This window comes from Corapipo altera, unplaced genomic scaffold (genome assembly GCF_003945725.1).
Source record: "Corapipo altera isolate COAL_440 unplaced genomic scaffold, ASM394572v1 24b, whole genome shotgun sequence".
Taxonomy (NCBI): Eukaryota; Metazoa; Chordata; class Aves; order Passeriformes; family Pipridae; genus Corapipo; species Corapipo altera.
In genome coordinates this window covers 8,273,644-8,297,724 of record NW_020884888.1, presented here as the reverse complement: position 1 = coordinate 8,297,724, position 24,081 = coordinate 8,273,644, and the positions used below count along the sequence as shown (strand labels likewise).

General features: G+C 38.1%; 1 protein-coding gene across 9 annotated transcripts in view; it reads left to right on the top strand.

The window, feature by feature from the left end:
• Positions 1–24,081, top strand: part of FHOD3 (formin homology 2 domain containing 3) — a 387,784-nt gene that overhangs the window by 277,162 nt on the left and 86,541 nt on the right. For 5 of the 9 annotated variants that reach the window (XM_027643901.1, XM_027643903.1, XM_027643900.1 and 2 more), the window contains 3 exons: positions 8,994–9,092; positions 11,419–11,790; positions 15,369–15,494. In XM_027643901.1, the coding sequence (XP_027499702.1) occupies positions 8,994–9,092; positions 11,419–11,790; positions 15,369–15,494 (597 nt within the window). Of the gene's footprint in view, positions 1–367; positions 371–8,993; positions 9,093–11,418; positions 11,791–15,368; positions 15,495–24,081 lie in introns of all 9 variants that reach the window. The other 4 variants (XM_027643906.1, XM_027643905.1, XM_027643904.1 and 1 more) reach the window with 2 other exon arrangements.

Genomic DNA, 24,081 nt, shown 5'->3' with positions numbered 1-24,081 from the left:
CCTGCGGAGAATTTCAGTCCTGTCAAAACGTTGTTTTAAAAAACCCTTTGCTGGGGGTACCTCCTAAGATTTTCTGCCCTGGTCCAAATTGTGTGCTCTCAATCTGTGGTCTACCATGCTGTTTCTTAAGCATTAGACTTTAAAACACATTCTTCCATGGATTGTGTTAGGATTTTTTTTCTTTTTAAAGTAAAGCTAGCTTTTTCCAACCACACACGTGGATAGAGTCAGGGAAAAATCTAAGGAGTGGCATGGAATTTACACTAGATTTATGTTGTTATTGTATGCAATGATCTCTGGCTATATAAGCATTAAAAGGCAAATTTCTGTCTGTCTGTCTTTCAGTCTTGTCCTGTCTGGCTTTGAGGGAGTAGAAGGCAGGTAGTTCAGAAGTTCTCAGCACTGCTCTAAGGAGTTCTGTACATAAAAAGCAGAAACAAGGGCTTCTCCCAGTTTTTCAGATTAATGTGTTTCTCGGTTTGCTGTGCACTTCCCTTTCTTCGGTACTGCGCAGAGACCATATTCATCTCTCTCCCACCGTGTCCCATCAGAGCTGTGTCATCCAGACTTAGCCAACACACTCAGAGGAGCTTCTATGAGATTTACACTGACACTTCTTACCAACATTGGATTGAATGGCTCCATCAAAGCTTTATGGAATTAGTTACAATCAAAGACTGATGTTCATGAAGTTGCAAATAGCTAAGATTAGGTATTTACCTCACCTTATTAGACTCTCTGCTTTCTTTTTTTTCTTCATAGCTTTGATTTATTTTATATCATCAAAAATCACCAAAGAATTACTAAGATTGATCATATAACACTATATATGTTCATCTAGAGATAAATTGACTGTGGTTAGTACTTTCTTGTCATTATTCCTGTGTTTGACACTTAACAAGTGAAAGAACTGACTACCATCTTAAGAACTCATCAGAGTGGAGCCTGGATCCTGAATCAGTGACCAAAGCTGGCTTCAGCAGGCTATCTTTTTTAGACTGTGGAGCTAAAAAGTATGAGGAAGACTAACTTTTCAGATTCACCTGAGGCTTCCAGATTTTTTGGTCTGAACAAACTTTCAGGAGATCTATATAAGATTAAAGCTTTATGAGATAAAAACAGCAGAGATGCAAACAGGGAGTTGCATGTCTATGAACTTTAGTTAGGGTCCTGCCTTAAAGGCAGGTAGGACTCTTCCTCTGAGCAAAGAGTAGCACAGGGAATTCCAAAGTTTCCCACAAATTTCTAGACTAGATGGAAACAGTGTGATTGCATGGTGCACACTGGGCTCAAGAGCTTTCACACCCTTTATGGCCCTAGGGAAAAACTAGGAAATTTTTGTCTAAATAAAGCAAGCTGTGCAGAAAAGTCATAAGGATCTGTTTGTTAGAAAATACATGTTCTTGATGCTTGAGGATTGCCAAGCTGCAGGCAGAGATCGTGACGCTATTTTGGTTTTACCAGAAAACAATTAATACAGCTGAGCCTGTGACGCTAAGCATTTTTTGTGCTTAGCTTCGAATTCCTGTTGAGTTTCTAACCAACAGCACAGGCCTTAGCTTGACTATTAGACCCCATGAACTGATTGTTCAAATTGCTTCATGTAGAGCCAGGGCTGCAGGGTTGGTTCATCCAAAACACAACTGAGACTTCTTTTTTATTATTATCATTTTCCATGTTTTCAGACATCCTAAACCATAACTAATCTGTGACTTTTCTAGCATTTACTATGGCAAAATTCTAGGTTTTGTCATGATGTTTCAAGTTATAGTGACTTTCCACAACACTATATGAAATGTTTTGATTTTATAAATATTTATGGCTATAAATCAAAGTACTGGTTATAGTGGTGGGTGGGGTTTATTTTATTTTGTTTAGGATGGCTACATTCCCCATCTCTTAGAGTTACTATCTGTGTCAAATATGATGAGTGGTAGGATAGCTATGAAACAGCAAAGTGGGAAGACTCAACATCAGCATTTAATGTAAGACTCAGGCTGTGGTATGGAATTAAAGGCCCAGGAGAAAGAAGAAGTTAATTTCTTTTTTATTGCTGTAATAGAAGAAAACACATGTTGGGTGGGTTTTTTTTCCTTGATGTTTATCTCTGGGTCCTAGTTTTGGATATTTAAAACAACTGAGGCATGAAACTTGACGAAGAAAACATCTTTGAGATAAACACGCAGTCACATATCTGTGGATATGCTAAGAATCTCTTTAATACACACACATATGAGCTGAACTACCTAGCATTTGGGTGTGCTTTGACCTAGAATGGCATATGATCAGTTGTAGGAGAGATAATAGCTTTTTTCACTATTTGATTGGTATGGGTAAAAATGGAAATGGAATATAAAAAAGAAGTGGATTTGGGAAGATTTATCTGTGAAATTAAATGGCTTGGTAAGGTAGAATTTGTTCATAGAATCAGACTTTTATTAGTCTTTGACAGCAATAACGTACAAAATCTGGTCTGCTGTTTTAGGTTTGGAGTAGGGAGGATACACTTATTTCTCCTGTGCAGATAGGGTTATTTGAAGCATGAAATCAAGCAGACTTGTAGGGAAAGAATAGAAGTGTGAAATTTGTAATCTTAGTCTTTGTAAGAATATCTTGGAAGCTCCTATAAGGAATGCAGTAGAGGAAGAGACATGAAATAGATTAAGAAAAATTTTCCTTTGAAGCCATACCATAAAAAAAGACTTCACTGATGTATAGGTAAGGATTGACCCACTAATGCATAAGTAATAATAACACAAAAATTTAAAAGTTACAACTTGATGAGTATCTCAAGTACAGGTCCTATTACCGTTGATACCATCACTTTTTATTTGAATTAAAGTATCTCTGTAGATATATCAGGTTTTCTAGTAGGGATACTCTTTGCTGACTGTGGGTCTTGATGAAAGGAAATATTTAGTACTTGGTATAAATGCAGAGTCCAGTTGGCAGCACTGTACTTTACTGTAAAGGCAATGGTAGATTTTCCTATTTAAAGTTCAAGAGGAATGAAAAAGGCACTGAAGTGTAAATGAGATTATAGCTGCATGGCAAATAAAGTCACAGCATTGACTTTCATTATTTTACTTTATTTTTCCACTGAGTGTTTATCTTTGGTGAACTACCTGAGGAAATACAATGCCAAACCAGGAGGTGAATGTGTTTCTCTGGATCTGCATGATAGTGTCTTATGCACTGGAGTTTACATGCCTTCAAGAGTTCACCTCTACAGTGTGTTTTACAGTGTTTGTAAACATGATCCTATGAGGCCAGGAATTTTTTTTTTTTAACACATAGGATGCAATGGGAGAAAAAAAATCCAGCAGTTTGGCAGGATGCCATTTCCCTTTGAAGTAAGGATCAAGAACCGTGACCTTCAAGTGTTAACCAATATGCAGTTCCAAGTGCTGAAAATGCCACTTCTCCTCTCTTTCTGTATATATTTCAGTATATATTGCTCTAAAAATCTAGCTACATCTATCTATGTTTCTTTACCCCTCTGCTCACAGAAATGTAAAAACAGCAATCATGTTCAATGATCAGAGAGTTGTGACTCTTGAAAAGTCTTTGCAAAACCTTGACAGTATCTTAAGCAATACTCTGCTGTCTTGCTCTGCTTTGATATGTCCTATATAACAAGTGTGGAGGTGTTACCTAGATATTATTTAGGTGTGCAAAACTGTTGCTGATCATATTTTAGGGATAAGAAAGTAACAGTAACCTAAAGAACAGCATCATATGAAGGCATAGTGAGTGTATGTACTTCACATCATTTGTCAGTTCCTCAAGTTTTTGTCTGAACTGTTTTCTTTGTTTAGGGAAGAAATACCAGGATCATTTTCCTTTTGACCTTTGTAATTATGCATCTTAGTCTTGCTGTATGCAGAAGGTCAAATTTTGAGGCTTTGTAAGTATGTTGTTATGCAGATCATTTCATGTACTTTCGTCTTTGCATAGTTGCACCAACTGCGGTGGTCTGTCACGTGTGGCAGTGGAATGGAAAATTGCAGTGGGGTTAATAGGTTGTTTCTTTCATTTTATTTTTAATGAAAGAGGAAAATATATTACTGTATCTTTATATAGAGTAATAAATGATGAATTTAAATTATTACCACTTTCAGCTTTCTCATAAAAGACTAGTTGAATCTGTTTTGGCAACTAGGATAGAAGAAAGGAAGAAGCAGCAGAAGTGTACTAAAGCATTTGTTTGTTTTACAATGACTTAGGAATTTGGCTATGAATTGTGCTGTCTAACCTGCGAAACTGGAATTTCACTCATTGTCCTTCATAAGGACAATGACAAGAGAAAGTAAAATTGGATCCACTGTGACTTGTAAAGATCTTTCCTTGATGGCACCTGTTAGGGGTTCAGGGATGCAGCTTCCAAAGTCGTAAGAGGTAAAACAGGTCAGAGGTTTTATAGGAGAGAGAGTGGGAAACAATCGTGAAAGGAAAAATTGTGAGATCAATTGTAGTATTTAATTTAGAATAATATTGTGGAGTGGCTAATGGTGACCTATTTCACTGAATGAAGCCTGTAATCCTGGTCACAGAGTCACAGAATGGTTTGAATTGGAAGGGACCATAAAGATCATCTACTTCCAACCCCCTGCCATGGGCAGGGACACGCCTCACCAGACCAGGTTGCTCAGAACCCTATCCAACCTGTCCTTGAACACTTCCAGGGGTGGGGTGTCAAAGGCAGTGAAAGTTTAAATGGAAGTCATTTGAAGAAGCTAAACTGTATTTAATGTCTTTAATGGCACATAAGGTGATTTTCAGAGAGTGTGGGAAAACTAACCAATAGCTTTACAGTTCCCCAGTACTTTCTTCTCTGGGTCACTTCATAACTCAAAGACTCCTTTTTTCGCTGAAGTTGAGTGTTTGTGTTTCTTGGAAATTTCTATATAAATCTGTGGATGCTTGCAAAAGGCTCAGAAGTACACTTAAAGCTGCAAAATTTAGAAGGAAAAAGACTTTAGAAAGGTTAAATGAGCCCTATACAAAGTGGAATCATACCACAAGGAAGATATTTTAATGTGCTGTTATCTCATGAGTTAACTTCTATGTGCATTGTATGTGCAGACCAAATCATTGGTAGCCTAATTATGGTAAGACTATCCTTTTTCTATTGTTATATATTCAAAAATTATTGATCAAATTCTTCCCAAATTAAAATGATTTAAAGCTTATCTTACACTTTCAAAATTTCTTTCGACACCAAGCAGAGCAGGATGTGTTTCTGTGCTCGTGCTTATTTTGTTGGTGGGCCTTTTTTGTTTTGCTTTCTGGTTTTTTTTTTTCTTTAATTGTTTTGTTTTTTCGGTTTTTTTATTCCTTCACAGCCTTTGATTTTTCTATTACCTCTACCTTTGGGATTTTTTTGGAAAGGGACAGTGAGAAACTTGTGTTTCTGGGCTACAAGCTGCCTTTGTCAAAACTTTGCAGAGGAAAGAGATTAGGGAGAGCCTGGAGAGGACAGAGGCTACATACAACTTTGTACACACTGATTGCTCGGCTCTAGGGTCCTGTGAGATGGAGAGCATTTTTTGGTGCCTTGAAGTCTTGTGGAGTAAGAGCCATGGTCTTCAGAGCGGTGCCTTACTTTTAAAATTATCTCACTGTGACTAGGTTAGATGTGCATGAGGTACAACGCCGGGCATTTTATGGACTTTGCCCCTCCCTTCAGCTAAACTTATGGACAAATTTAGCTCCCTTTATTATCATTTCCTTTTACCAATCTGTGTTTGTCAGTGTTTTTCTCTCTTCAGCTTTGAGTAGCTATTTAATATCAACAGGACAAGTTTAATTGACACTCTTTTTATTTCTTTTTTTTTTTAAAAAGGAGAAAAGTTAATCCTTTAGTTCTCAGTCCTTTGTCTAGATTTTGTTTTGCTACCCTAGTGGTTCTCAATCCGTAAATTGCACTTTCATGGGTTTTTTTTAATATGCACATTACTTTAAGGGGCTATAAATACTTTCATATCAAATTTTAGTTGAAACAACTGAGCAAAACCTGTACCCTAGAAAATGTTTGTGAGTTGCCATGACCAATGATGTATTTTATAAAGATCTGTGGGGGCTTGGGGTTTTGTTTATTTGTTTAGTGGGGGTGTTAGCCTGTAGCAGTAATCCATTTTAGAGATGAAAATAAACACAGTGATTGTTTTGAAATTTGTTTTCAGTACCATAAAGCTTTTGTATAAATACTTCTAATCTAATACTTTTATCATCGTAACTGAAGTAACCCAGGAATAGCCTTAAGGTTAGCTGAATATATCCGATCTTTCAGCATTAGCTGAAACCCTTCCTCCCTGCTGCAGGATAAATACTTGCCTCTTGTTAAACAGGATAGATTCCTCTGCGCTACTGAAAAACACACTGGCTTCTGCAGCCTTGTTTAATTAGAAACCTCCCGATGAATCCTTTTTCCTAATTTAATTCTACTATTACATTGACAGAAAATTTGCATGTGTACGTGGGAGGGACAGTGAACTTTTCTACATCATCCCTTCTCCATTGCACACAAAAATGAACACATAACCCTGAACAGTCCAGATGAATTCACAAATGTGTCTGCTGTTCTGTTTGAGCATCCGAATTTCATTTGTCTGTAGTTGGTGTTTTCCTGTTTTAATAAATATTCACATGGAAGTTTTCCTTTTCTACCTTTTAGGAAAGATTTATCTAGCAGATACTACCTGTTTTCATGGGCAGAATATGTGTTCTCTAACAAGACTGGGAAACAACTGCTACTATTACTTTGGTTAAAAGAAGACCACACATCTTTCCTACCTGGGAACTTACCCCTCTCCTCTGATCCATTTCTGGGCAGAGTCAAGGAGTCTGAAACTGTGGGTTAAGTTGCAAAAAGAGGCCTTTCCAAGTGTTGAGTGCCTCTCATAAGCACACACTTATTTCCATTGTGCAAGTTTTCCTTTGACCAAACTGGCTCCCCCAGGTTGGAAAGCATGCTTGCCTCTGTGCACACCAGTCGTCTCTGCAACCAGCTCACTCAGAGCCAGCTCCTCCCTCCAGCTTTTCCAAGCAATTGCCATGTAGTTACCGTCCTTCTACAGTTAATATTAGCAAAGAGCTTTCCAATCAAAGTTTCTTCTAAGCTTTTGATCTAGAAGACAAGGAGACTTAAGGAAAGAGTTATTGGCCTGACAGAAGAATGATCTCGCTGGAATCTCTAAAATTTCTTTTCAGCTCCTTTCTCTGTTCAGTTCAATTATAACTCAGTGGTTCCCAGTTCAATCTGTACTGTGTAAGCTCCCATCCTTACTACCACACCCTCATGTGAAGGAATAAATTCAAAAAGAACCTTTTCAAATTTATGATTTATGAGATTCACTCTATCAGATGATTATTTCATTTATGATTTTGGGCATTTTGAGGCAATTGAGCGGGGGAGAAATTTTGACATCATTGATCCTGGAATCCCCATAATAATGGGGCCATGCTTGTTTATATAAGCAATAGCTGTGCTGCCAACACTATAGGATGCATTGTGGTCTTATCAGAGAACCATGATCCCACAGAGCTTCAGGAGTTATTTCCCAAGTGTGATTGCTGTAGGACTAACAGGTAGATGTTTCCCTTCACAGGAGATAATAGCAGAGATAATCTTGAGCTACTTGCTAGTAAGCAGAAGGAATTATATGAATGCTCCCTGGTCAACTCTTTCTTTTCTTTTTTTCTGTATACCAGTATATATGTGGAAGTTGAGAAGTGTCTCTGTAAGTAAGGTGACCTTAGGAATGGTTGGAAGTGTCTACCTTGTCAGAATATTGGAAAAATTCCAGGTGCTGCCATTTTCCTGATTAGTCTGTAACTAAGTCCATATATATACAACAAATTTTGCATTGACCCTTTGCATTGCACTCAGTGAGTTCATGATCTCACGTTGTATATATTCATTATTCTTATAACATGGCAATTAATTCTAAATGGAAAAAAATCCACTGAGCATCCCTTCAGAATTAGAGGAAAGAAAACTACCTTTCAGGAAAATGCAAGGAATATGAGTGTCTTACAAACTTCATTACTGTTTGTATTCTTTCGTTTCTGCACGGAGCATAACCTAATGGTATACAGCATTAAATCAAATGGAGAACTCGCAAATGCAAAAGAAACCCAAAGAGAGAATATTTTCTAAATCTTCCATGAGTCTGTTGGTTTGGGGAGGAAAAAGCATAGATGAGAGGGAGAGGAAGCAAGACAATGTAGCCTTTTTTGTCATGTTTAATATAGTTTTCTTTTTTTCCTTATGTGGTTTGTAGGTTATGGAGCCTTTATGCATGACTTACAATTCTCTTTTGCCAGAATTACTACCGAACCGAAGCCTGCTTTTATCATACTAATAACTCTACTGAAATAATTCATGTACTGTCATCCAATAACTTAAATGTTACTATTTGCAAATAGTCCTGAACTGATTTAGTCTCTCTGTTATTTCTAACTCAGTGGTTCACCCTGTTTTCCAGTTGAGCTATTGGTTGCTTAACAGGAATGTTTTATTTGTGTTAATTTAGAAAGTGCAATGTCGAATGCCAGCTGTACCATGCCAGCACAGTGTGTACTGTCCTTTAAGCCAGAAAGGCACAACTTAATGACTAATGTGTTGAACATTGGTATTGTCATGAATGTTTTCCATTAATGCCTCTGCAGGTAGGGCAGCAGCAAATAGAAGACCAAGCTCAAGAAAAAACAATGACATCTTTGAATATCAAAAATTAATATTAAAAATATAGATAGGGTAGAGGATAACATTTTTATATTGGTAGCTACCCTTGCACCAGCACATACTTAGCAGTAAGTTTTAGGTGGCTTTCAATTTAACATAGAGGAGCCAAAACTCCCTCCTCCTCAGTGTTTTCCTTCCATTTCTAACTTCATTACATTTCTTTTTCTGGGGACTCATGTTGTTTTCTCTTCCGCCTTCTGTCTTTCCATCCCACTGCATACCTCTTTCCTTGGTCTGACCTCAGAGAGGACGAGTATGAAGAGGAGGAAGAAGAACAGCCAGTCACAGAGCCCAACACTGAGGATGAGGGGGAGGAAGAGGCCAATAGGCAGGTCAAAGCCAGGTACCAGGATTCAGCTTTGTCCCTCCACCTTTTCTTCAGGCTCTGGCATGAACTCACCAGCACAGTGTGCAGCAGCATCTAGTTTTTCATTCACATTCCTAGATCACCTGTTAAAGCCACTGCCCAAAGAAATGTTTCTGCATTTAAAACCTTTGGGGAGGGCTGTGGGCATGGCAGTGTTAACGGAAACGTGTTTAGTTATATAGGTTCAATACACTGTCTGCACTCACTCCCTTTATGTAATGCTCACAAATCTTAAAGGGTTTACTGGAAAGCATAGCTTCTAAGCATGGCTTAGGTTTATCTTTTTAGTTAAGGCAATGGTGAAACTTTGCAATGCTTTGCTGAAGATGTTACTTGGTTTCTCAGGTTTTCATCCCTGTCTTTATAATGCCACCTTGTTAGAAATATCTGTTGCTATGCAGTAGCATATGCATTTTTGAGTGCTGCCTATGATTTCTATCAATTTTGTTCATGTTTTAATAGCAAAGAGCCACTATGAGGCTAAACTGATATATATGTGTGTATATATATAATTTCATAAACACTTGCCCATCTCTGTAAATATTGATATAAATAAATCACCTATCAATATTCTCATGTAAAAGTTTCCACTTAGATGTGAGATAAATATGTGTTTGGCATTTAGCAACTTGATTCTAATAATCTGGAAGCAAGAAAATACATTCTTTGTTCCAGACAGACATTTGATTTAGGTTAAATTATTTGGCTTTGCAACTCAGCAAATGAGATTGGATATTTTTTTTAAATAAACCACATTTATGCAGACACTGTACAGCACGGAAGGAAGAAAGGAAACTGTTTAATGTGTGAATTCCAAAGAAAATACTGTACTGTTGTTATTAATATCTTCCAGTTTGCAAATCTTGCCAATGGCTGCTTGAAATTTCAAAATTAAGTGATAATTTCCTCAAATCTGATTCTTAAAAGTCAAAGTAAAGGCACAAGTTGTTAGTAAATTGCATGCATATACTAAAGTACTATTAAAAAACGTGAGGAAGAGCCACACAGAGATCATAATGTGTTTTCAGGTCATTGGTCTTTTAAAATAATAATCACTTTGAGATAACTGGATGATATTCCTATGACTTTTCTGAGTACTTCCTTTCACTGTCACTGTAGCATTACAAAAATGATCTGTACCTTGGCCATTCTTGTCAGGTGCTGTAAGGACAGGTAGGACTAGCCTGGTTTCAGTGTCTCCTGTCAAGCACAGCAGGTGCAACAGATGAAGGTTTCCAGATTGCCCACTCTGCTTCCGTTGTGAAAACAATTAGCTGGTATATATCTGATGATTCACTTCATAATATCCCAACATATATGTTTTGTGTTTTTGTTGCATATACTGTGCCAAACCCACAATCCTCAATTAAGGGCCATGCCTTCCATGCCTGTCAGTGGAGCACAGAGGTGGTCTCAGTAGAAGGAAATCAGCCACTTGCCAAATGATTCAGCCCAAAGCATATGCACAGTGTTTTTGCTGGAGTTACTAGTGAGAACAGATATCCTGGAGTGCAGATCCCATGGCTTTTCACCTGCCGTGTGCCTTCTGTCACTCACCAACATATGTCTTCAGTAGAGCAAAACAGATGTGTTTTCTGTTTCCCTTGATGCAACTCTGCAAGTCTCTATCTAATACCAGCATGGGATACCGACACTCAGAGAAATCAGAAATTAGTGCCTTCATACCTAGACAAATGGTCTGGTAAGGCGTTGCTTTCAGGATCATTATAAACTTGAATTTTGACAGAACAGTTGTGATTTGAGTACCTTTTTATTTTCATCTTTGACGGATGAACGTTTCTAGTAAAAATATCATATCCCCAGGGAGGATGATACTCAGATATCTGAAAATGCTTCAAGAAACAGTCATACAGTCATGCATCTTGAAGCACCTGTACTCTGTGGACCATGTTATCCAGTGTGTTGAATCTGCTTTTACTGGCTCTGATGATGCTTACAACCTAACTTGAAATTCATGAAAATTGTTCAGAAAATACTTGTGAAAAGATTCATTAAAATTAGTTCTGAAGCCTGTAGGTTAAATACTCTCCTTTCCTTTAAACTGAGTTGCTTCCTTTCCCTGGTATTTCCAACCCCAAGAAGAATCCCACTGGGATACAAAGATGTGAGTTATCTTACTTTATTTGAAAAGAGGTGATGATTTTCTAAATTTTGAAAGTTTTTGATTGTCTGACACTCCTTTACTTGTTTTTTTTCCCCTCCAAGTGTTACTATCTATTGATCTCTCTTTTCCCCTTTTCTCTCCTTTTCTTCCCTTTCTCATGATTTTTTCCTCCTGCAGTGAGGTTCAAGATGTGCGTGAGGCTGTGAATGGAAACTTTTCACAGTGTTCTTCAGCTGTCTCCAGTACCATTTCTCCAGCTGAGAGGTCTCTTTCCTGCTCCAGAGCAAAGAGCTCTTCTAGCAGCTCCACTTCTGTGCCTGACTCATCTGTCTGTCTTCATAATTCTGTCCTTTCATCATCATCTTCACCTGCGACAGCATTGCTGGGCTCTCCCCAAAATTCCTCAGCATCCATTACTCCAAAGGCATCTCCAACGGTGGAGAAATTACCTTATGTACCACATACTCCTTTTCACCTCTTCTCATATGACTTTGAAGAGTCTCCAGCATCTGTGAAAGAGAAGGAAGCAGAAATGATGAGGGAAAACAGGTAGTTTCTATACAGCTGACATTAATTTTTAGCTAATGAATAACACCTTTCAAGAATTTTATAGCAGTAATAGTGCACTCTATGTGTTGTATTATTTCCAGAACATACTGTATTAGTTTTAGTCCTGTAAGCCTGTATTTTGATTTGATTGATATTCTCTTGTTGCCTTTGTTGCCTTCATTTCATCTTACTCTTCTTTGAGGTCTATGGTTAATAAGTATCCTGGTTTCCTCTATAGAGCAGTGGAAAAATAACCCATGATTTGGGAGATCACAGAAAGGAGCCCCATTTTGCTCTCATTTACAAAATGTAATTTGAAGGCATGATTTTATGAAAATTAATGGAAGTCTTGTGCTATAAAACCAAGAGAGGTCAGATCAGCACTTGAAATTCAGGAGTGAAATTCTAGCTTCAAAGGCTGAACTACCAAATCCAAAATTTGTTGTTAGATTACAGTGCATGTCCATGTCATGGGCAATTTCAACTCATGTTTGTAGTAAGAGATCTATAAAGATAATATAGCACTCAGAATAGACAGTTTTATCCCCACAACATCTGTTCAGTTCAGTTGTTCCTCTTACATTTCTCTTAATTTTTAATTTTAATTTCCCCATCCTACCCATGTAAAATTAAAAAAAATTGCTTTGTCTCAGTCTGTTTTCAAGTAAAACAAATTGACAGTAAGTAGCATTAAAAACAATGATAGAGAATCACCTTGAAAAGAGGTTGACGATTTTTTACTGTCTCTCCCAATTGTCAGTGTTCTTTGAATTAGGTGCTGAAAACGTACACTTATATTGTATGTATATTTATTTCTTCCTCTCTCTAGCAGTCCTTCTGAATTTCTGCATGTGACCAAATATTTTGATTGCTTTGATCCTTTTAATTTTTGATCTTTCTCTTCTAATAGGTGGGTGTGTTTTGTCACTTTTTCACATTGCTGAAAAGCCTGTAAATCCAAGTAGCAGTTGACAAGGGACTTAGTTCACGTATTTTTTCTTACCTGCAAATTGAAAACTGGAATTCCTCTACATTTACATTTTTCTGCATAGATGCAGTTTTCCCCTAGACCTCTCACACTCATTTATTACTCTCCCTTTGCTGCTTCTATACTTTAGAGAGTAGATTCCTTTTTATTTCCTGTACCTACAATATTTAATATTTATGCAGTGATTTTTTTTTCTCTGACCATCCTTTGCACTTCTAATTCTACACAGGATCAAGGGTGTTGTATGTGTGGGAATTCTGCTGGGTTTATTTGGAGGAAAGGGAAGGCAAAGTTTGCAAAATTTGGGCAGTAATATGTCCATAAAAGAGGTAAAGGTCTGGGGTTTCTTGAGAATGAAGGCTCCTGGGATAAGGGAAAATGGAAGTAATAGCCAGTACCACAGGAAGGTTAGAAAGATAAACTTTGTGTACAGGGTACATACTTACCCTGAACAATACTCTCAGGCACATAGTGTGACTTGTGGGAGTGGTCCTGTACAGGACCAGGAGTTGGACTTGATGATCCTTGTGGGTCCCTTCCTACTCAGCATATTCTGTGAATCTATGATGTTCTGGTTTTGCCATGTTACTCTTCCAGCATCTCAGTCTCCGTCTGATGGGACGTTGTGTCCAGACCAGTCCCTCTGAATTTTATTTTTTTAGTAGAGGTAGGTCTGAGTCCATAGGAGGTGTGTTTCCTCCATTTTCAAGAGAGTTAGCTTTGGACTGATTGAAATTCCTTGGTCTGAAAAAGGGTTCTGCACTATGTCAGCTTTTTCATGGGGCAGAGGAGAAGAAAAGCATATGTAATGGTTGACAAGAAGGTCTCCTTTCAGTTGATCAAAACGGAAATGGAGGTTTCTGTTAGTGTCAGGAAAATACCAAGTGAGCTCTGCATTCTTGTTAGGGCAGTGGAGTTTTCTCATCGCTCATTCAGTACAGGTACAGGCAGAACATTTTCTGGACTGAGTCAGAGAGAAGACGCAAGCTAGGACTGTGCTACCAGGGAAGCTCCACACTGTCCAGTTACACATCCCTCCAGCGGGCCACTGTCTCCAGTTTCTAGTGAGTCTTCTTATAGGGGAAGAAGGCCTGGATGGCAATTATTTCCTGCAAAATTCCTTGTTTAGTTCAGATTCATGCATGTTAGAATTTTTTTCCAAAATTATTCCCCTTTTGCTGGGCAGTCAGCATGGTGTCTCAAAAATAGATTCTGGTGGTGGGGTGTTTTCTAAAACATAAACCTGGAATTGTTGTCCAAGAGGGCATGTTCCGTAAAGCACAATCCCTTCCATTATAAAAGCACCTAACTGAAATCTCTTCTGATTTTAACGTGGGCCTTGGCAGGCAGCAGTGCTGTTGAACCCTAAGGAATCAAACTTGAAACTTTGAATGAAGTTTTGCATGGCTAGATGAGTGTGCTAAATGGAGCTGAAGGAAACCAACCAGCCTTTTCAAATAAAATTGCCAAGTGAAATTACTGAGTGCTGATGTGTGGGAGGGAAGAAGCAACAGAGAAAGGATATGGTGAAGGAGGTTATATTATATCTTTTGAATTATAATAATGAAAATTATGTTTCCCCATTTCCTGAAATTAATTTTGTCATTTGGATGAGTTGGTCTTGCAGAGTACTGACCTACAGAGCATCATATACTTTCCATGTGGTAAAATGGCATTGTCTGTGAACAGGAATATTAACATTCTGCCAAATCAGGAATCTCTCCTTGACATGTTGGTTAAGTACAACGGTTAAAAGGCACAGCAAAGCAACACAACTGCCTTTTCTATTCAGTACAGGAGCTAGGATGAAAACATTGATAGAAGGGACTCTGGGGAGGTGACTGTTCCAGGAGTCCTGGAAACAATTTCTCTTTGATCAGCAAGCTCGCATTGAAGTCTAGCGAGTTTATGGGGTTTTTTTTTAATAAGGGGAAGGGCTGATAGAAATTTCTAAAGCCGTGCTTCCGGAGACATGTCTTTTTAACCATGGTGATGATTTTTTACAGACATTGTAAGAAATGGCACATAAGCTATTACTTATGTTGGGGGAGGGAAAAGAAAATGCTGCCGGCTTTAATTGAAAAGAATGTGGTTGCTTTCCATTTAAAATACAAGCATTTGCAAATCATGGGTGTCCATGTTCTGATCATGTCTTGGGAATGCTGCTTTTTTCCGTAATTTCACTGGAAACGAATACTGCTGACTTGGACTGGTTTGATCCCTTTTCTAATGACTGGATATCAACTCCCAAAGCAACTAATAATTTTCAGTAACTGAGCAGTAATTCAAGTATTCCTACTATGAGCTGTCACTTGGGAGGACCATTCTAATCTCTCATTATTTTCCTTACATATAGTTCACTGTTTGCATCACGTATGTTCATGACATGGTTGGTATTAAAAGTACATGATAGGTTGCGTGTTTGGAAGCTGGAAATAGAGCAACATTTCCAGAAGGTGAATGTTTGAGAAGTTCTTGGGTATGGGATCACTAGCACCCCGTAAACAAGAGGATTTACTGTTGCATGCCTACTTGCTGACAGATTCTTTCTGTCTCTCCCTTTCTCATACTTTTCTTCCCATTTCTTCAGATACAATAGCTATGGCAGCAGCTCTTACTCTTCTCCACGACCCTATGCTGGTGTGAGTGCTCCTACAACCCCCACTACTCGTTATGGGACAACTCTGTCACCACCTCAAGAGACCAAATCTGACAGGTTTGTAAATTAATCAATGTTTTGACAACAGTTCCTTTGTAGACAGGATGAAGGAGATAAATGTAATCTGTTCTGAGTGAGTACTGGAAATATCTTCTAGCCAGATTTTTTCTAATGTTGGAAAGAAAATGGACAAAAATCTGAATGTGTTCATTTCCCACTCATTCTCAAGCCTTTCTGTCTGACTTGGTGTTAAAGCCTGAGTGTATTTCCATCCTACTTCTACTTCTTCCACTTAAATGCATAAAGCAGAGTTGCTTCACACATATGCTGTTCTAAGTATTGAGAAGAATTAAAGCATATTTTCTTTCCATTTTTAAAAATAAACTCAGATCTATTTTCACTTCTATCATCTTAAATCAACGACAAAATCTTGGAAACATGCTTAACTCAGAATTTCCTAGGCCATAATTTTGTGCTTTCTTGAAAATATGTGATATATCTCGTTGTATTTCATCAAGGGCAAAACATATCTTGCTGTAGGTAAACCAAACTCATAATAACCTGCCAGTTATCAGCTCACTTTTAAAAACATGAAAAAGAGAAAAAAACAAAACAAACCAGCAATGAAAAAAGCAGTATTTTGAACAATCAAAATACTCTTTTGAATTATGTTAGATACTAGAAGAAGAAAAAAGATAAGAAAATGTTATGGGTACATGAAAGAAATTCTTGGCAAGAGGTTTGGACCACCAGAAATTTACTGTCTGTTACAACCTGAAAGTAAATGACAGCTTCAAAGGATGTCATACTGAGTTTAAGAAGGAAAGGTATAAGTTTTAAATTATTTCAATAATTTAATATAATAGTTTCATAAAACTATCACCCAAAATATGGAATTTGGATTGTTTGTTTCCAAACTGACCTCTAATTCATAAAAATTGCATCTCCCACCCTGTTTTTTCAACTGAAGGTCAGGATCCTTCACTTGTATTCCAGCTAATTTTTGTTAATCTTTTTTTATAATTTTTCTGTATGTGTATAAGTGTTTGTGTGTGTGCATGTGTATAGATGTTTGAACCTTCCTAATGCCTCACATCCTTTCCAGGCTAATATTCAGAATGATTCAAGTTAGGTTTTTCCAGCATACATGTATTTCTAGCCATGAGGTATTGATTTAATCCTCTTTTTTCAAGTGAGTAATTACATTAAGTTTGTCTTTGGAGAAAGACAAGTTTTTCATTTGCTCGTCTTCCTAGAGTACCTTGCCTCAACTTGTCTTTCCTTATCTCAATTAAATTATTGCTGAGTGAAACCATAATAAAAAACTCTACACTGGCATTTTCACCCCCTTTTTACCTCAGCAAAATAGATGCTAGATAAGCAAGAGTTAAAAGTATCCCACTGCTTTGGAAGTTTTAGATTTCCAAGTCCCTGCTGTTGTAAGCTTCTGATTGCTGTTGCGGCAAAGAAAGCCCAAAGTGGTCAAACACTGGGATGGCTAAAGATGGTTGGGCCTGTCCTGCAAGAGGTTGATGGCGCTGGCCCTGCTCCAGCAGAGAGAGCCAGCTTTCATTGCAGCCTGTGTGTAAGTGCGTTGCTGGTATGGAGCCAAAATGCCTTGGCCCCACAGGATGAAGCTGTAAAATTCACAGATTCATGGAGAGTCAGGCCAGAGGGGAGCTCTGCAATCATCTGTTGTGACCTGTAATGGGTCTCACAGAAGCTAAATAAAAGACCCTTGTTACCTTCCTGTGTTTTCAAGTGGCAGCATGACTTCTCCTGTAAAACATGCCAGTATTTATCATCACTTCTAGGAAAATATTTTATATTTTCTGGACAGTTTTTCTAGCAGAATCTTCTGGCCATCATGCTTCGTCCATCTCTTTATTGTGAAACTGGAAAGTGCTCTGCCTTCAACTATCAGATCTCTCTTACATATTCTAAGTGTCCGTACACAGTGCTCGGAGTCGCATCTCTGTCTTTCCCACAGGTTATGTTTACCACTTTCCACCTCACATGACAAAAACCTCTGTACTCTTGTTTAAATTTGCAGCCTGCTGTTTATGGTAGTACATCAACTCACCAGGATTTCTGCATTTGAGGGATGTTACACCCTGATGCTTCCTGTATATGAGTCTCTGACAAGTCTGAAAAATATGTGTACACAAAAGCTGCATGTTGCCTGCAGAATAGATGCAGTAATTTTTTGAAAGATTATTAAATTTATAGTTTCAGATGCCGTTTTGCATTGTATTGTTCTTTTTGCATGTGATACCATTGCAGATCTATAGTTCAGCAAGCTCTGTTTAAGTGACTGCTTTGAAGAAGAGCAGAAGCCTGCTTTTATTTCATTGTCCTGAAATGAAATGTTCTGCATTGCAGAAATGCCCATGGAGAGATCGATGGATAGAATTTGCTTATTGGAGAATAAGCTGTGTAGTACATGATGCAATGCTTGGCACTAATTAGTAAATGGAAAGTATTGTGGAAGTTTTCACAGTCTTCTATGAATGGTGTTTGTCTTAGATTATGTAAACATTATTTCCTGCCTCCTGATGGTAAAAATTTATATGGACTCAAACACAGAAAAAAGAGTTAAAAGATGGGGCGGGCAGAAAAAAGCACTTGATAAGAAGCAGATGCATATCTATGGTTAGCTCCAAGGTGAGTTTTCTGCTTTCAGCTTATGACTACAGTTATCCAAAACCTTCACAGAAAGATTCCTGTCTTTTATCATGCAGGGAAGAGCTTCAGATGAAGTTCCTGGTACCGTTTATCTGACCTTCGAGAATGAGGAGGAAGGAAGAAGCAGAATCCAGAGCAGTGCCCAGCAAAATGATTCATGTTGCCCTGAAAGGCCTTTCAAACCCTTGGCTGCATTTTGCTTATGTAAACAAGAGCTACAACTTAGGTGGAAAGAAGCAGTGTGGTTGACATTTTGACATTCATACTTTTAAAACCTTCTTTGGCTAAGATCAGTAGGAAATCATAACAGCAGTATAATTCAGTGCAAAAGTAGCTGGATTTTGTTCTTTAAAATCCACATCAACTGTATATTTCTGATTGTACAGCAGAAGAAAAGGCTTACTTAACTGTTTCTAAATTCAGCTGCGGCCTTTTGGCAACTTCTTGCAATCCTGTTGTTCTCTCTCATTGCCCTGGGTCCCCTGTGGAGAGCCATGGTTCTGAAATGCATATTGCAGCCATGGGAATCCTGCTGAAGGAGGGCAAACTGCAGGGCACTTTTTGTTCAGCCCTCCATTGGGAGAAAAAAAAAGGGTGTATTGGTTCTCTTGTGTCTCTCTGCTTGTGAAAGTAGCTCTTAATGAATAAGGAGTAGAGCCCAGTCTGCCTGTTTTCAAATGCCAAAGACTGCTTTGCTCCATAAATATACTGCTCCCACTATTCACGACTTAAATCACTAATTAACTCTCCCCAGTTAGTAAAGAAAAGGAAAATCACTCTCAATTTCATAACCTCATAAATTTTGGTAACAAAGGGGAGGAACGGGATATGACTAAAGCACACCAGGGAGAAAAGCCTTTTTCTGTCCCTCTGAGTTACCACCTTGCCTGGGGGCAGAAGGTATAAGATTAGTCTGTATTTCCATGCGTTATGCTCATACCTAGGATATTTCTGTCTAGCCAAAGACTGTCTTCTCAGACTCTTAATCTAAGGCAGTCACTCGAACCGAAAGCTGCAGCCTGGAATCTGTAGCTGAACAGCAAACTCATTACTTGTAAAGCTTCACGCCCCCTCATAGTGTCCTTTTGGTGGTGAAGTGTATGCCATCCTTAGAGGAGAGCATGAAGGAATATAACTTACAAGACAAGAGCTTCTGAATTCAGCATCAGCTTTCATCCATTCCACTGCCAGAAAAATATCCTGCTGGTGTGTTTGCCAGGGTAGGTTTCTTATGATGCATTTGCAAGGAGACAGTTCCCACTGGGCTTGATAGTCAAACAATAGTATAGTTAGCCTATCTCTAAAAGTCTTCTTCTCTGGGCACTGTGTGCCAAAGGAGCAGGAGTTCATGGTCCTTATTCTTGTGCCTCTGTCTGTTAAAGCAAATACCAGAAAGTTCTGTTTGCAAAGCTCCACTTCTTGAGCCTCTTAGCCAGTCACTGTGAACTTAGTCTCCACCTCTGGCTGGTCCCTCAGAAGTTCTTCCAAATCTCCAAGCGTGGTAAAAGCCTGCTGTGGTGTTTGGAGATTACTCCTGTTTGAAGCATCTCCAGCTTTTCCAGAGCATTAGAAAATAGGCTTAAGAAATTTGAAATATATTTCATATCCTTTAATATGTTTTCCATCTTACTTGCTTTGTGATCTACAGCAATACTTTACCTCGGGCTCCCATGATGGAGGGCCTTAAATGTTGAGCATTCATCTCCAGGTTCTTCTATATCTTTTAAAGAAAATGTACCTTCAAACATTTATTTCTAAACCAGGTCACAAACACTGAGATTAGCATGTCTAGATTGTAGGTGATTTTTTTTCTCTACTGACATGTAAACACTATACCTGAAGCTTAAACATGAAGTGCAGCAAAAGTCTGCAAAAACTCTTCTTTTGAGCTTTATTCCCTCTCTAGGTTCCTGAAAAAGTGATTTGCTGGCAATCTGGTGCTTTCTTTCAAATTTCTGTCTCTTTAAAGCAAAACAACAACAAAACAAACAAACAACAACAATAAACCACCACCAAAAAAACCCTTTCTGAGAATACCAAACAGCTTTTCAGTTAGACTGTCTACTAAAATGAAACATCTCAGTAGTTGATAACACCAGGGAGATGCTGCTGGATGAAGGTTCTCTATTTTTTTCTTTTCTTTTTTTTTTTCATGAGCCATTTATTACTAATCTGCACCCTGGAGTTTCCTTACTCCAGCTGGTAAGCACTAAGGTAAACCAAGAACCCTATGTTACAAAATCTTCTATACAGCTTACAAAGCTGCTGCTCTCCCAAGAACATCGCCTCTTTCTTTGGCTTTCTATTCTTTCTGTGTGTCTTAATATGTACTTCTGGGCTCTCAGACTAGAGATCATGACCATTTTTTCTTGTGGTAAATGTCAAGGACATCTTTTACTCTGAGTAGCATAATGAGGAAGGGATAACTTGGTTGTTGATAATAGTGGCCCAGGGCAAAAGCCTCAGCTTTATTGCTGAGATTTTAAGAGGAAAAATGACATTAGGAATTGCTTGATTTACAATTTGGGAGGCAGTGGTGGCTTACACTGGCCGAGCTGCTTGTCAAACTACTGTGTAAGCAATATTCTTGATTGCAGCTTTTTAGGATTCATCATAGGGTATATGTTTATACAGAAGCATGAACTGGGTTACAGTTTCAGACTGCAGAGTGTTGCTGGCTGAGCGCATTGTGTGTAGTGCTGATGCTAAGGGGACACCCACCTTAGCCTGGATCTACCTGTGGGATCTACCTGTCATTTACAGGCAATTGGTAACTCGCATGAAGATGAGAAGCTGCAAGTTGGAGAAAGAAGCACAGTGTAAAACCTGTAGAGGTCAGGCTGCAAGCTCTCCGCAGTTCTGCCCCACTATAGCTTTATTTTGGGTAGTCCCCTACGCCACTTGAAAGTCTAACATTAATCAGTTCTTCTCTTGGTCACTCTCAAGTTTCTTTCTCAAAGGAAGCATTAGTCAGTAGTTTTATCTCTCAATTTTCTGTTTATTTTTGAGAGTTTTGTAAAGATTCCTCAAGTAATGTTTAGTCTGTTTGCAAAATCTTATATCAACATGCTTTTGAATTTGCCGTGTCATGTAGGGAGACATAACACACTGAGAGTTTCTTTAACAGTGAAAAGCAATATGCCTCTTGGCAGCTTTTCCTCCCCTTTTGTCTCTTTCTAAGCTGGAAAGTGAATTTATTTTGTTAAAGTCAAGAGACGTTTAGAGTTACTTAAGGCCTGAGTAGGAGCTGTTGACTGTTGTTCTCTCTCTGTAGCAATCCATGACTGGTGGAACAGGAGCACTTTGTAAAACTAGGTAATTAATGCTTCCTTAATAAGTTTATTAATGACTCTGAATCGTGTTATATTAAAGACAACCCTGAATACTAACCTTATGGCCTGAAGGGATTTCCTCTCATAAGTCATCTGTTAACTTTTTTTAACTACTAAAAATATACATTTTTATTTTGTATTCTTCCTAGAGATGCCCATTTCTCTGTAGCAAATTTTAAAATTTCAACTAAGCAGAGGGAAATGCAGCCACAAAAGAATGTTTCAGAGCTTATGTGAATGAAGAACATTTGAACTTCAGAACTGCAATTTTGCTGCAACAAAGCAGCTTAGAGTAACACAAAAATATTTTCTTCAACTTGCAACAAGATAAGAGTGATTCAGGTCACATATTCCCCTTCAAAATATATAGTCTGTGATGGAACATTGTCAGGAAACTGCAAGTACTTGCAAAAAAGTGTGAGATATCTTGTGTCTGCCTGAATTTGTGTTTATAATAATGGTTATTAATTCACTGCTGTGTTTAATGCTGTAGGTCAGGCTAGCTGAATTTTTATTTAGAAGAGTTTGGGCCTACACTAGATGTTTTAGCTTCATGTCCTTTGCCCAGAGTATATTTTTTTTGCCTTCTTTTTCTTTTTTTCTTTCTATTATTTCTCTTTCCTGTCTCTTCTTCCAGCAAGATAAGTAACTAATGACCTCTTTGGCCCCAGGTCCCAATGCTATGGTATGGAGCTCTATTCACAAATCCCAAGACCTAGACAAATTCTTGTTGTGTGTTTTCTTTTTGGAATGAGAATGTAATAATGTAGCTTGTTTAGCTTTTACTGGTTTTAACCAGCAGGCATAAGAAAGCTTTTCGTAGCATTTTTTATATTAACAATCCGTTCTTAATAGCCTTGCATTTTCTACAAGACTAAAAATAGTAGTCAGAGCAAGCATCCTTCTGGATTGTATTTGTGGAATTGAACAAATGGTTGATATTACCAGCTGGTAACATATGACACCAGCATTAAAATGCTGGCAAATATCAGCTATAACGCTGTTTTGTGAGTGATCACTCTATTATGCTTTCATTGAGTATTCACATACTCTTTTCTGTTAAAATCTCTTATCACCTTTGATTCAATGCCAGAATTTTTTATCCTTTCTTGCTTACTCATTTTTAAAATGAAGCCTACAGCAATAAGACTTAAAAATTCCTGAGACCTGAAGGTACTGTCACCCTTCAAACATCATCAAAGCAACAAACTTACCCAAAGGCTCAGCCCAAGCCTTCCTACCAGCTGGTTTTGCCAGTACTGATGCCATTTGCAATTCAAGCATGAGCTCACTGAAAGGGAACATTTACTTTAAGTATTATTGACAGGGGAATACAGAAACAAAAATCATATTTTGTAGATAAACCATACATAGACAAAATCCTTTTCAAATTGTTTAGATTGTTTGAGGAATACCTCTAAATACTGTCTTTTCCTCTGGCTGTTTTAAGGGTTTGTACACCCCGAAAGTAACACCTGTTTACTCCATGTTTAGTTTATGCACATGTAGACAATTAATTATGGAGTTTATAAAATGCTAGAATCTGTTCATTTGCAGTTGCAGTTCATATTAAAAAGAGTATTGATGGACCCAAACAGCAGCTGAGTTATAATGTTTGTTAGCAACAGTGAAACTGTGAGTTTATGAGGTTTCATAAGGCAAATGGTCTCAGCGTTTGGTGTCCGGTTGAGTGGGCTGACCACTGCAAGATCTAAACACTAAGTGAACACCAACTAACTCAGTAGTATCAGTGCTGTTTCTTTTCCTGCCCTTTTCTTAATGAGACGAAAGACCCAAAACCTGACTTATTTGTGTTTTAAGAAGTCAGTGCCACACAGGGAGTCAGCTGAACGTGTTCCTGTCTGTTTAGTTATTACCTGTATAAACAGAACCTTCTTGCAGCTTTGACTGTTAGTTTTGACCATCTCATGCACTAAACTGTTGTACACAATGTGACTTTGTTTGGGACAAAGGAATTAAGTCAGACATGTGTGTGCACGCTATACTGTAGCTTGTAATTCAGATGAAGCATGAACTCATAACAAGTGGGAAATATAGAAATACCAAGTTTGGGCTAATTGTTGATTTGATTAGTTTCAAAGAGGTGGCAAGCTAACATTTTCAGTTTCTTAAACATTAGCTTTTCTTCTGTACATATGGCTGTGGATCTTTTATTTAGATTGTAAAGCTACTGTTCATACATCTGCAGATTTTAGCCAAGTGAGCAATGCTAGCCAAACTATGCTATGGATCAAACCTCCAAACAAGGTGTTTTGGCATGAGGAGGCATTTTGCTACCAAAGTTAGGTTAGAATCCCATCTGCAGTACTAAACTATGCATCTCCATGTGATTTCCCTGTAATCCCTTGAATAAGAATGTGTATTTATTGTGGAACCTCAAAGAACTTAGTCAGAGCCAAAGGTTTCCAACCTCCTAGATGCTGTGCAGACCTACAATCACTCCTTTGGTCTTGCAGCATCACCCCATCCTTCCCAATAATTTTCCTTCAGGTTATTTAAGCCATACCTTCCTTTGACTCTAAATTGAGTTTGCAGACTTCATGGCAGCTCGGTGGGACAGGATGGGATATCAAACCGAATACTCAAAACACATAAAAGCACAGACT